Source organism: Platalea leucorodia (genome assembly GCF_965183815.1).
Source record: "Platalea leucorodia genome assembly, contig: HAP1_HAP1_SCAFFOLD_75, whole genome shotgun sequence".
Classification (NCBI taxonomy): Eukaryota; Metazoa; Chordata; class Aves; order Pelecaniformes; family Threskiornithidae; genus Platalea; species Platalea leucorodia.
In genome coordinates this window covers 388,212-401,661 of record NW_028121443.1, presented here as the reverse complement: position 1 = coordinate 401,661, position 13,450 = coordinate 388,212, and the positions used below count along the sequence as shown (strand labels likewise).

Here is a 13,450-nt window from a genome sequence, read left to right as displayed (position 1 = left end):
GAGGAAATTAATTTCATTTATTGCCAATCAAAAGTCAGAGTAAGATAATGAGACATAAGAGCAATCTTGAAATGCTTTCCCTCCCCACCCCTTCCTTCTTCCTGGGCTCAGCTTCCCTCCTGATTTTCTCTACCTCCTCCCCTGCGAGCGGTGCAGGGGGACAGGGAATGGGGGTTGTGGTCAGTTCATCACACGTTGTCTCTGCTGCTCCTTCCTCCTCAGGGGGAGGACTCCTCACACTCTTCCCCTGCTCCAGCGTGGGATCCCTCCCATGGGAGACAGTTCTCCACGAACTGGTCACACAGCTCAGCTAATGGTGGTGGTGTCCTCTCCTGGGCACTTGCCAGACCAGCCCAGACCTTTCCTGGCTCTTCCCATCTCCCCTGCCCTCTCCGCAGCCCAGCCCCACAGAGCAGCCCACCCTGGGCTGGCCCCACGGCAGTGCCCGCTGCAGCCCACAGCCCCAGCCCCTCTGAAGGGAGCAGAGAAGGGTCAGCCTCCCCATCAGCCCCAGGGCTGGAGGCTCACCATGGCATGAGGAAAGGGAGGTTAGGGAAACTGCAGGAAGCATGGTCTCTGGTCCAGGAGATGCCACAGACTGACCATGGCCCATCATTGCCAGTCCCCCTCCCCACGCCAGCACAAGAGTCCTGGTCAGGGCACAGAGCAGCGTGCCCCAAGTGGATGCCTGCAGAAAGAGGTTTCTCTTTCTGATGGATTCCCCCCTGCAGGCACAGAAATGCTCCCTTGCTCTATTCCCTGGCCACCCCTTTCCCCTGGCCAACTTGTCTTCGTTCCCACCCCGTGCTCTCCACAGGCCCCTGAGCTGGCAGTGCTGCTCTGAAGAGACCAGGTCCTGCTGTTGTCCACAGCCATGGCTCCAGGGAAGCAGCAGCCCCAATGTGAAGGTGGCAGAAAGGATCTGCCCACTGAGGCAGCAAGGGGCATCCCCGAGGTCCATGAGTGCCTGCTCCTCCATGTGGCAGCTGGGCTCGTGGCTCCTTGACCCCTCCTGTATGCTGGGGCTGCAAACCCAGCTCCAGACGAGTTGTACGGGATGGGGGCAGAGTCAAAGAATATTCTGCTGGATTCTTTATTGTGTTTCCCTAGACAGGGAGCCTGGCTCCATATCTATGTGAGGTCTTTTGCGTCATAAAACACTGGCAGTGGAGTAATAATATTTTTATTTAAGTGGAAGTAATATATGACATAAAATAAACAAACCCAAGAAATATATGATCAAAAGAACATGCGAGCTTTTCCTGAGGATGATGGCCACCTTACTGATGCTGCAGTAGTCCGTGTTCAAACAGTTTCCGCAGGGCCTCTTTGATGTCTGTGTTCCTCATGCTGTAGATGAGGGGGTTCACTGCTGGAGGCACCACTGAGTACAGCACTGCCACCACCACATCCAGGGATGGGGAGGAGATGGAAAGGGGGTTCAGGGAGGCAAATGTGCCAGTGCTGACAAACAGGGAGACCACGGCCAGGTGAGGGAGGCACGTGGAAAAGGCTTTGTGGCGTCCCTGCTCAGAGGGGATCCTCAGCACGGCCCTGAAGATCTGCACATAGGACAGCACAATGAAAACAAAACAAGCGAAAAAGAAGGTGGTGGTAAATATGACAAGCCCACCTTCCCTGAGGTAGTCATTGGAGCAAGAAAGCTTGAGGATGTGGGGGATTTCACAGAAGAACTGGTCCACAGCATTGCCTTGGCAGAGGGGGAGGCAAAATGTATTGGCAGTGTGCAAGAGAGCATGGAGAAACCCAGTGCCCCAGGCAGCTGCTGCCATGTGGACGCAAGCTCTGCTGCCCAGGAGGGTCCCGTAGTGCAGGGGTTTGCAGATGGCAACGTAGCGGTCATAGGCCATGATGGTGAGAAGAGAATACTCTGCACCAAACAGGAAGAATACAAAGAAGACCTGGGCAGCACATCCTGCATAGGAGATGGCCCTGGTGTCCGACAGGGAATTGGCCATGGCTTTGGGGACAGTGATGGAGATGGACCCCAGGTCGAGGAGGGAGAGGTTGAGGAGGAAGAAGTACATGGGGTTGTGGAGGCGGTGGTAAGAGGCTATGGCGGTGATGATGAGGCCGTTGCCCAGGAGGGCAGCCAGGTAGATGCCCAGGAAGAGCCAGAAGTACAAGAGCTGCAGCTCCCGTGTGTCTGCAAAGGCCAGGAGGAGGAAGTGGGTGATGGAGCTGCCATTGGACATTGCTGCTTCTGGGCATGGAAACTGCCAAAGGAGATAAAACCAGAAAAAATCAGAGAAGCTTCTCTGAGCAAAATTTGATTCTTTCATTGTGGAATGAATTAGGAACACCTAATGGAGCTTTTCTTTCCTGGGGGACTGTTATGCAGCTCTGAGGCTTCAGCTCTGGTTTGTGCTGGCTGAGTGTGCTGTGCAGAGCCGTGCCCTCTCCCCAGGGGCTCCTTGAGGCTCAGCCCTGCTTTCCAGCAATGACCCATGGAGGCAGCAACAGCCCAGTGTGTTTGGAGGGAGGGTTCCTGGGGAGGAGTTCCCTGTGCTGCACTACAATGGAGGGTGAAAGCTCCGAAGGACGCTTTCTTCCACTGAGGAAGGTGGGAGATGAGGTGCAGCAAATGTGTCTCATTACACTGTGGTTTAGTATTCAGACACCCCCATCCCACTTGGGAAATATTCTGGAAAGGGTAAAACTCCCCCGTTGCCCCATTGCTCTCAGTGTAAACCTGGGTCAGTGCTCCCATCCAGGAGGGCTGCTCTGTCCATCAGCCTGCTGCCCAGCTGCTCTGTGCTTGCACCGCTCCCAGCTGGAGGAGGGCTGCACCCAGAGGTTGCTCCGAAAAAACCCCTGATCTGTCCTGGGAGCAGAGGGGTCCTGTTCACGGTGCAGATTTCAAAACACCTCTCCTTTCCAGCACAGCTCTGCAGAGTAGGATGGAGAGGACAGGACAAGGATGCTGATTGGCATGGGCAGTTCAGGCACCCTCAGACATCACCAAGGTCCTACAGGAGAGCTGTGCCCTTCTGGAGTGATGCTCACAGCCCTGCAGGACTCCCTGTCCAGCATGATCAGGTGTCTGAAGGTGATGTCTGCTAAGGGAAGCAGTGTCTCATTGCCCAACCACTCACTGCAGCCAAGAAAATTAAGAGAGGGCTTGGGCACCTTGGTCCCATGGAAACACCTCCAGGGCGGTGCCCTCCAGGTCAGTGCCAGAGCAGGCACTCAGCACCCCCACCCCTTGCCCCACACCAACACTGTTATTGCCAGGGACCCCAAGAGCAGGAAGAAGAGCAGCACAAGCAGATGGAGGAACAAAGGAAAACTCTGTGACTCTCCTCCTAAGGGAAGCAAGGAGAGGAGAGGCAGCCGGGCACGCAGGAAAGCCTTCTCCTCACCCAGCAGAGCACAGCACCTCCCAGTTAGCAAAAGCCCAGGGCAGTCGCTCTCAGCCCCTTTGCCCTGCAGAGGGAAGCGGCCCCATGTCAGGGGAGATGCCCCTCTGCTGTGCCAGAGCTCTGGCTGCAGAGGAGGCACCTCCTGCCCTGGACCACACAGCCTTGAGGGCAGCGGCTCTGCTGGGTGGGAGACGAGAGCAGGGGTCTTGCTCAGAGGAAGGTGTCTGCCTTGGAGGGGATGACAGGGAGCTTTCCAGATTCTCCCTCCCATGACATTGCTGGTTGGAGTTTCCTACAACACTCTGCCCATGTGTTTGCAGCCTGGAGCTATCCCTGGTGGGAACTGTTTTCTCCCTCCAAGTTTTCCCTGTCAGGGATCACAGACCCCATCACCAACTCCTGTCTGCTCAGCTCCGACCTGAAGAAACCTCCCAGTTCCAGGCACTCTCCAGAGGTACTCCCTGTTTGCAGGCAGTGAGGAATAGGCCAGACATACCCTGATGAGGACAACAAAGGTGATGCTGGTGCTCTCTGGAGGTAGAGGAGGGGATGGAAGCAGTTGACTTGCCTCCCACCAGACCTACTGATCTCTCAGTATAGCAGCTCAGAACTCTCAGCCTCCCTCTCCAAACATAGCAGCGCCTTTCCCCTTTTTCCAGAAACAGCAGGAAACGGAAAGCACAGACTCAGGAAAGCTCTTTACCTTCAAGGGATCCCCTGCCTTGGTCTTCCTCTGGAAAAGTCCCCTCTGAAATGCTCTGGGCAGCTCTGGATGCACACCCTGCCTTCACCCCTTCACCCTTGTCTACCATGAGGCCCTGGGCTGGGAGGCCTCCTGACAGAGCCCGTAAGCTATGAACGTTTTAGGAGACCCTTCCAGCAAGGGCAGCTGCATTGCCCTGCACCAAGAGACTTACCGTGACAAGGGCTGTAAAGTTTTCTTCCCTTGCAGCTCTCCTCTCTCCTCCCACTCCAGGCTGCCTTTAATCTCTCTCTGCCCTACTCCTTTTCCCAGAGCCCTGCTGTGCTTGGTAGAGGAGCTGCTCCTTGGCCGAGCTGTCTCTCTGCACTGCTACCTGCTTCCCATGAGCTCCCTCCATCCCAGGAGCCCGTCTCAGCCCCGGAGGAGAGGACCTGCCCAAGACGTCACTTTCTCTGCCCCCCACCCCACTCGGCGCTCCCTCCAGGTGTCCCTGGGGCTCTCCAGGTACCTCCTTGGGAAGAGACTGAAGGAATCACCGATGCTGCCTGTCGAACCTCTGCAAAGACATCTCTTTGAAGCAGTGCCCTTTCATCTCTCAGAGTCACAGTTAGGTCTGAGAATCCCCCTTCCTTGGCCCATCATGAGACAGGACACCTGGGTACTGGCAGGGAGGCATCTCCTTTACCCATGCTGAGAGAAGGCAATCAGCTGAGTCAATGGAGGCATCTCCTCCTGGAGTTGTAGTCCTGGGGCTGGAAGGGACCTCAGCTCCCTCCCGTGCCTGCCACAAACCCACAGGAGGTGGGATTCCTCTTGCTTCAGTCATGGTGTCTGCTAAAAATAGGCACCTGCACTCCTTTTCTGTGGTCCCATGGTCACTGTTGGAGATGGAGACCAGGAGTTCACACACAAACACCTGGTGACATCTGAGGTGCCAGATGTTGTCCACGATAATGGAGCAGTACTGAGAGACTGGGAAACATCTCGGGGCACCACCAAGGCTCTCCACCAAAACTGCCTGTGGCTGCAGGGACAGCACAGGACCTGCAGGAAAGCCATGTCCCCTCCGAGCGGGTGCATGACAGACGCCCCAGGCGCCATCTGAGATTCCTTCGGTGCTTGTGTGCAAGCGACTGATTGCCACCCCTGCAGCGAGGCCAGCCCTGTCCCATCTCTATCCAGCAGATGCAAGGCACCGCATGATAAGAAGCACATTGCACTGGGCTCTCCACTTGTGGGCCTATGTTCTCAGCTTCTTCTAGTTCTCCTCTGCCCCATCCTTTACTCACCCTCTTGACGATACAGTCTTCAAAGAGCCCAGTGAATTTTGAGTGTGCCTAGATCACAGGATGTCCACACCCAAGGATGCTTTCAGCAGCAACTTGTCCTTCCAGGAGATCAGTGCCTCTCTCCACCAAAGGCCCTCCAGGGCTGCAGAGACACCACAGACAGCAATGGCCTCTCCTGCCAGGGCTGCCCAGCCCAGCCCTGTTTCTCTCGGACCTTGGGGACAGCAGGCGTTGCTCTCTTTTGGGGCACCTCATGTCTGTCTTACAATGCCATCTGCCGTCCACTCCAGCATGTCTCTGCCATGCAGCAAAGCTTTTGCGCACACGGGCTCTTGGGTGCTTGGTGTCCCTGTTCACCATGACAAGGCTGAGCTTGGCCTGAAATGTTTGAATACTTTTCAGAGAGAGAGAATGTTTTCCTGTGCTGCCATCATGAAACTCTCCAGGATGTGTACTGCTCTCGGGAGAAGAAACCTTGATCTTCCCGGCACTTGCTTGACCACTGCTCTGTCCAGTATGGAGTCTACTGAATCTCACTAATCTTCTAGGTATTCCCACATGTCCTGATTCAACTGACCATTTCTCAAGTCATCTTCTCCAGCAGACTGTCTGCACAGATGCCTTTTTGAGTGTCCATCTGGTTTTCCTCCTCCCATTACTCTCCATTCCCTCAGACCCCTCCCAAGTACCCAGGTGCTGCTTGGAGCTTCAGGCAGTTGAAAGCTTGCTGCTCCTGTCTCCTGACTGTCTCTGTAGCCAACTCCTTCATTGCCTTTCTCTCTGTCCTTTCCTACTAATCTCACTGAAGATTTTCCCCTCAAAAGTAGAAGTGGGATTTAGTGGAGGCAACTTGGACTTAATGGCCAGCTGAGGAATGTTTTTTCTTCTTCACTGAATGACTCTTCCTTTTTTTGATTTTTTTCTTGTTACACTAAGAGAAATGCTGTCTCTGTGCAGCCACTTGTCCAAGGAAAGCAGAAGGAAATGGAGGCTGAGACATTCAGCTCCAGCCTGAGTGGGAAAAGCTTTGATTTTAACATGAGTGATGTGAGTTTCAGGTGATCGGTGAGAGAAATGGCAGGTTGGGGTGGGGTGGGTGGGATGAAGAGTGTCTCTAGAGTGTCTGACAGAAAGGGTCTTGCTTTTCCCGCATGTTCATACTTCATCCTGAGACCCTTGGGATCAATATGACTTGGAGATTGTCTATATTGTTTATTCTGTAAGCAGGAAAATAATGAAAATGCACAAATCTTTTAAAAATATTATTTCTTTTTGACATCTTCTCATTTAGACTATCCTCCTGAACTCTCCCTAATGAACCACACAAGAAGGGAGGCATTAAAGAAAACTGCAGAGCGCCCTGGCATGTTAGGGTACCTGCATTTCCGTGAGCCCTCTGGTGCGAAGTTCCTGAACTGCAGCTACCGAAAGGAGATTGAACAAGCTGCTGAAGCAGCCTCTAAAATGTGATTCAAATCTCCAGGACTCTGAGGGTGTCATTGGGCGCCCTGAGGGCCATCACAGATGAAGCCATGAAGGGAAGCAGGGGTGGAGGTACCCCTCCCTGGGGGCTGCCTTAAACTGGCAAGAGGTCAGCACTGGTTCCAGGTGACCAAGGCAATGTGCAGGTGGCTCTGCTGCCACGTCAGCCCTTGATAGGTTTCATCCAGAAGGATGGCCAAGCTCTGATCCCTGGCACCTGGGAAGGGGGATCCTTTTCCTCATGCATTGCTCAGGGCACACTGCTTGATGGAGCAGTGTGATGTGGGGGTGTGCGATGATGAGTGCAGGACAACCCTAGGACTGCCTGGACTCTAGGGGGGGATGAGGAGGCACCGAGGCCATGGGGCTGTAAGGAAATGGTGTCCGCACGTGGCTATTGGTGGCAGTGACAATATTGATAGCTGAGAGGAGAGAGATCTTGGTTGGGCTGGGCAAGTCCCAGACCCACCAAGGCCCTCAGTTGTCCCCATCACAGGCTCTCCCATGCTGTCCCATGCCTGCAGCAGTTCTGCAGACTTTGGCCACGCCACAGATTCCCCACCTCACTGTGTACCTAGGCTTTACAAATGTCTTTTTGTGCTGCTTGCCTTTTGCTTCTAACACAAAGCTGTGGTTTTCTGGGGATTTGCCAAAGCTGTGAATCCCCAAGCAACACATCCAGCTGCTTTCAAAGCTAATGCTCCTCAATCGCCTAAGACATCCCAGCACCGTACTTACTTATCAAAGAATCATAGAAAGAATCATAGAAGCATAGAATCGTTTGGGTTGGAAGGAACTGTAAAAGGTCATCTAGTCCAAGCCTCCTGCAGTGAGCAGGGCTATCTTCAGCTAGATCAGGTTGCTCAGAGCCCTGTCCAACCTGACCTTGAATGGTTCCAGGGATGGGGCATCTACCACCTCTCTGGGCAACCTGTGCCAGTGTTTCACCACCCTCATCATAAAAAAGTTCTTCCTTATATCTAGTCTCAATCTCCCCTCTTTTAGTTTGAAACCATTACCCCTTGTGCTATCACTACTGGCCCTACTAAAAAGTCTGTCCCCATCTTGCTTCTAGGCCCCCTTTAATTACTGAAAGGCACCAAGAAGGCCTTCCCAGAGCCTCTCTTCTCCAGGCTGAACAACCCCAACTCTCTCAGTCTTTCCTCACAGCAGAGGTGTTCCATCCCTCTGATCACTTTTGTGGCCCACCCTAGACCAGCTCCAACAGGTCCATGTCTTTCCTGTATGGAGCGCTCCAGAGAAAAATGAGTAAAAGCATATTTTTTTTTCACTAATTTTCCAGGACAAAACATTGCTTGGCGGGTATTATGAATGTGCATAAATACCTGATGGGAAGGAATGAAGACAAGGGAGCCAAACTCTTCTCAGTAGTTCCCACTGACAAGACAAAGGGTGATGGACACAGATAAAAACACATGACATTCCATCTGAATCCAAGAAAACACTTTTTCACTGTGAGGGTGGTCAAACACTGGAACAGGTTGCCCAGAGAGGCTGAGGAGCCTCCATCCATGGAGGTATTCCAGACCCACCTAGACAAGGTCCTCAGCAACCTGCTCTAGCTGACCGTGTCTCAGCTGGGGAGTTGCACTTGATGAACTCCAGAGGTCCTTTCCAGTCTCAACATCTCTGTCATTCTGTGAGTGTGAAGGAGAAAAGTAAGATGGAAAGAAAGGAACAGCACATAGCCTTGACGGCAAACACAGTGGGATCCTGTGGAGAGGGTCCACGCTGGAGCAGTGGAGAAGTGTGAGGAGGAAGGAGTGGCAGAGATGTTCTGTGCTGACCGTAACCCCCATTCACCATCCTCCCTGCTCCTCTTGGGGTTGGGGTGGGTAGGAGAATTGGGAGCAATGGAGTAATTTGAGCCTGGGAAGAAGGAGTGGGGTGGGGAAATCATCTTGAATATTTTTGCTATGCTTTCTCTCTATGAGAATCTCTTTTAATTGACAATCTCAAAGGAGATTTTAAAAACTGGTCAAGACAAGAACATGACTGAGCTGGAGCTCTCTGAGAAGAGGCTTGGCTTAGAGTCCAGCTGTGGCAAGAGCTATGGGACTTGGTGTGTAATGGCTGTCAGCAGGAAACTCGTTTCCTTTTTATTAATAATGGCAGTGGAGCTGGGTATCATGAAGCCCCACAGGAGGACGGGGGTGACCGTGCAGCAAAGGTCCTTCCTCAGGGCTGGGCTGTATGGCCGGAGATGGAAATGGCCAGTGGGTGGGACTGGTCTGGGACAATTTCCTGGGGCAGTTTCCCCAGGGTGTTCACAGAATATGGCACAGACCAGGCCCCTGTCTTCTGCACCTTGGATACCTTGCTTCTCTCACCATGACACCTGGCTCTGCACTGTGAGTGCTAGCTGCCCCTACCCTGCACACTCACACAGCTCAGCTTTGCACTGCCATTTTTCTCTCCTGGGTTCTTTCCAGCCCAGCTCAGCCCCTCCCCACCTCTCTCCATCTCTCCTGCCCTCTCTCCAATCCAGCCCAGCCCAGCCCAGCCCAGCTGAGCAGCCCAGTCTGAGCTGGCTCCACGTCACTGCCCAACACAGGGTCCTGCAGAGCTCTGGGTACTCACACCACAGCCCCAGCCATCAGTCCTGTCATACATGAAGCAACCTGAGGAGATAATGGGCAGCTCATGGACCATTTCCACTGCTATTGGACACCCAGAAGAAAGCCTTTAAAAGGAGAACATTTGATCCAATGGAACCCAACATTACCATGAGCTTAGCCCCAAAACCACTGAGAACACAAGGAGAACAGAAAATTTCAAAGAGCAATTCTTTGGACATTTTCCTGGAAGGAACCTTACAGGAAGAGCCCAGGTTTCAGGCCCTGCAGCCAAGAGATCCCCTTTTATTGAAGAGCTGCTATCTGACAGGCCACATGTGACATAGTGTTGTGCAAGGGTCAGTCACAACAAGATCAAACCTCCACAGGAGTATGAACCCAGAAAATTACCTCAGAGTAGAATTATAACGAGAGAAAAAATCAGACTTGTTGCCTAAGATAAACTCTGGGAAATGTGGAGAGGAGGGGAGGCAGGTTATTGTCCTTGAAACAGCACCCATTGCAGCAGTTTCCATAAGGCATCCTTGAGGTCCTGGTTCCTCATGCTGTAGATGAGGGGGTTCACTACAGGAGGAACCACCGAGTACAGCACTGCCATCACCAGATCCAGGGATGGGGAGGAGATGCAGAAGGGCTTCAGGTAGGCAAATGCGGCAGTGATGATAAACATGGAGACCACAGCCAAGTGAGGGAGGCACGTGGAAAAGGCTTTGTGGCGTCCCTGCGCAGAAGGGATCCTCAGCACGGCCCTGAAGATCTGCACATAGGACAGCACAATGAAAACAAAACACCCAAAATCCACAAAGACACCAACCACAAGAAGCCAAGCTTCCCTGAGGTAGGCATCTGAGCAGGAGAGCTTGAGGATCTGGGGGATTTCACAGAAGAACTGGCTCAAGGCATGGCCCTTGCAGATGGGTATGGGAAATGTATTGGCCATGTGCAGGAGAGAATTGAGAAAAGCACTGCCCCAGGCAGCTGCTGCCATGTGGACACAAGCTCTGCTGCCCAGGAGGGTCCTGTAGTGCAGGGGTTTGCAGATGGCAATGTAGCAGTCGTAGGCCATGACAGTGAGAAGATGCAATTCTGCTGACATCAAAAAGACAAACAGAAAGAGCTGAGCAGCACATCCAGAGTACGGAATGCCCCTGGTGTCCCAGAGGGAATCGGCCATGGCTTTGGGGAGAGCGGTGGAGATGGTGCCCAGGTCAAGAAAAGAAAGGTTGAGGAGGAAGAAGTACATGGGGGTGTGGAGGCGGTGGTCGCAGAATACAGCAGTGATGATGAGGCCGTTGCCCAGGAGGGCAGCCAGGTAAATGCCCAGGAAGAGCCAGAAGTGCAAGAGCTGCAGCTCCCGTGTGTCTGCGAAGGCCAGGAGGAGGAAGTGGGTGATGGAGCTGCCGTTGGACATTTTGTCCCTCTGGGCATGGGGATCTGTTCAAGGAGGTAAAGGAAGAGAGAAGTTAGGGCAGACTGCTTTCAGGAAAATCTATTCAATTTCTTATAGAAACCCCTCCAACTGCCTTTCACTTCTCCAGAAGACCTTTGGTGAGCTCTGGTTGGTGCTGGCTGAGGGTGCCCCAGGGAGCAGCAGGCTCTGCTGGGGGCTCTGCAGGAGTCAGTCCTGCCCTACAGCAGTAGGTAAACAGGAACTCGGGGTGACCACAGATTAAATCTGCTCGTATCAAAGAGCTTCTCAGCATTGTGGCTCCCAAGTCACCTGACTGCAGAGCAGAGCTGTGGGGAGTTTGGGTTGTGCCTTCTGCTCTAGTTGCCCCAGCACAGCTGAGGAGTGGTTTGAATGCAGCAATGCCTGGCATTTCTGCTGCACTGCAAGGGAAACCTTGTGGGTGCTGAGATTGGGCACAGGGACTGTCCCTTAGTGCAGAGTGAGGACAGCCGCTCTGTCCATCAGCCCTGCTCTCAGCTACCCATGTCTCTGCTGCCTGGAGCTCTTCTTGGCCACGACCCTTTTCTCTGTCCTCATGTCTGCTCTCTCTCCATGCTCACAGACCCCATCCCACCTGCTGTGTGCTCAGCTCTGCCCTGCAGGCACCTCCTGGCAGCAGGGCATTGCCCAGGGGCGTCTCTGTGTGTGCAGGGGCTAAGCAACAGCTCAGACAAGTCCTAGTGAGAACTGGGGTCTCATTGCCTACTCCAGAGCAGAGACATAAATTCCCATCTCCCACTGCCCACCCAGCCAACCAAGAGTGGAAAAACTCAAAGCACAGATTTCTTCCCTTTCAGGCAATCCCCTACCTTGACATCCATCTTTAAAATGTCCCTCTGCAAATGTCCTTTGGGTGATGTAGAAGTCTGAGCAGCCCTGACCCACGCTGCACCCTCTGGGCAGCGGAGGGATCCTGCCCTGCTTCCACCCACAGGTTCTCCCCACAGCTTTGAAGGCCGCTCCCTGGGCAGGCTGAGTGCTGACCCGGTCAGACAGCAGAGTCCCTGCCCCAGCCTAAAGCCCCCTGGGGCGTGGTGAGCCTGCTCTGAAGAACAGCCCTGAGCACCCACAGGTGCACACCGACCTTCAAAACCCCAGAAGGTGGCAGCTGTACTGCCTTTTCCTTCTGATGGTGCAGCAGGGAAGTCCTCCTCTGCAGCATGTCCTCATCCTCTACATTAGGGAAACTGTGAAAGTCCTCCCGAAAATCCCATAGGCTGTGGGATGTGCCAGCTTTTGGATATCCCTCCAGGAATACCAGCTACATTGTCCTGCAGCCAGGGACTTACCACGTAGAGGGATGTGAAGATCTGTCCCATGCAGTGAGCTCTCAGCATCCTCCCACTTCACACTGCCTTTAACCTCTCTCTGCCTCACTCCTCTCCTCTCAGCACTTGCAGGCGGTGCCCTCAGCCCTGCTGTGCTTTGCAGAGGAGCTGCACCTGGGCAGAGCTGTCTCTCTGCAGTGCTGCCCACTTGCCATCAGCTCCCTCTGTCCCGGGAGCCCAGCCCAGCTCAGCAGCAGAGGCCCAGCCCAAGGCACCACTTTCTCTGCCCCTCTGGGCTCCCTCCAGGTGTCCCTGGGGCTCCAGGGGAACCTGCTGTGAAACAGGCTGAAGAAAACACTTCTTTTCCATCCCTCAGCTGGGGAGACACAATTATTCCCAGCACTGTCATTTCTCCTATCAGAAAAAGATTTGGGCATGAGAATCAGCTCACCTTGTCCCATCACAAGACAGGACAAGCAGACAGTGACAAGGACGGATCTGCGTTACCCTTGCTGAGGGAAAGGATGCAGATGAGTCAACAGACGCATCTCAGTTGTGGGTTTGTAGTCCTGGGGCTAGAAGGGGACTTAGCTCCCTCCCATGCACAACAGAAACCAACAGGAGGTGGGATTCCTCTTGCATCAGGTGTGCAGGTGGGCACAAAGTAGGCACCTGCATGGGAGCTCCTTGTCTCACTTCCCATGCCTGTTAATGGGGATGGAGGGCAGGACTGGGCTGTTCAGACACAAAGCCTAGTGACATTTAACGTGTCAGGGGTGGTCGAAGATCTGTGCAGGCAACTGCAAGCTCTAATGGAGTCGTTTGTAGAGACAGGACAACATCTGGGGGAATCCTCTTAGAGGCTGCTGGGAATTTTCTTTGGACAACTGAAATGACAGCTGATGCCCAAATGAGGTCAAGTGAACCTGCCCCCACTCATTATGTTCAGGGCAGCCTTGAGAGTTATTCATCTGAACCACTGGAGCCATGTGCCACAGGGAGAGCTCAGGGTGTCCCTCTTCTCCATCAGCCGTATTCACTAGGTCTCCACTCACCCTACTGGCAGTTGCCTCATGTTCATCCCCACATTGCCTTACAGAGATCCGGGTGTCTACTCAATTTAATGTTTAAACGCAGGCCCACAGAGCTCCATGAGATTGCAAGGCTTGCAGAGACAGCACAGGGCCAGTGACGAGTGGTGTTCCTCAGGGGTCAGTCTTGGGACTGGTGCTGTTTAACATTTTTCTTGGCGACATCGACAGTGGGATTGAGTGCACC

General features: G+C 53.6%; 1 protein-coding gene across 1 annotated transcript; it reads right to left on the bottom strand.

The window, feature by feature from the left end:
• Positions 1 to 1,280: 1,280 nt before the first annotated feature.
• LOC309603398 (olfactory receptor 14J1-like) lies at positions 1,281 to 10,865 on the bottom strand (the record flags this gene model as incomplete). The annotated part of the gene is made up of 2 exons (XM_082338255.1): positions 1,281 to 2,046; positions 10,696 to 10,865. The coding sequence occupies 2 exons, from the start codon at positions 10,863 to 10,865 to the stop codon at positions 1,281 to 1,283; spliced, it is 936 nt and encodes a 311-aa protein (XP_082194381.1).
• Between the last annotated feature and the right edge of the window lie 2,585 nt (positions 10,866 to 13,450).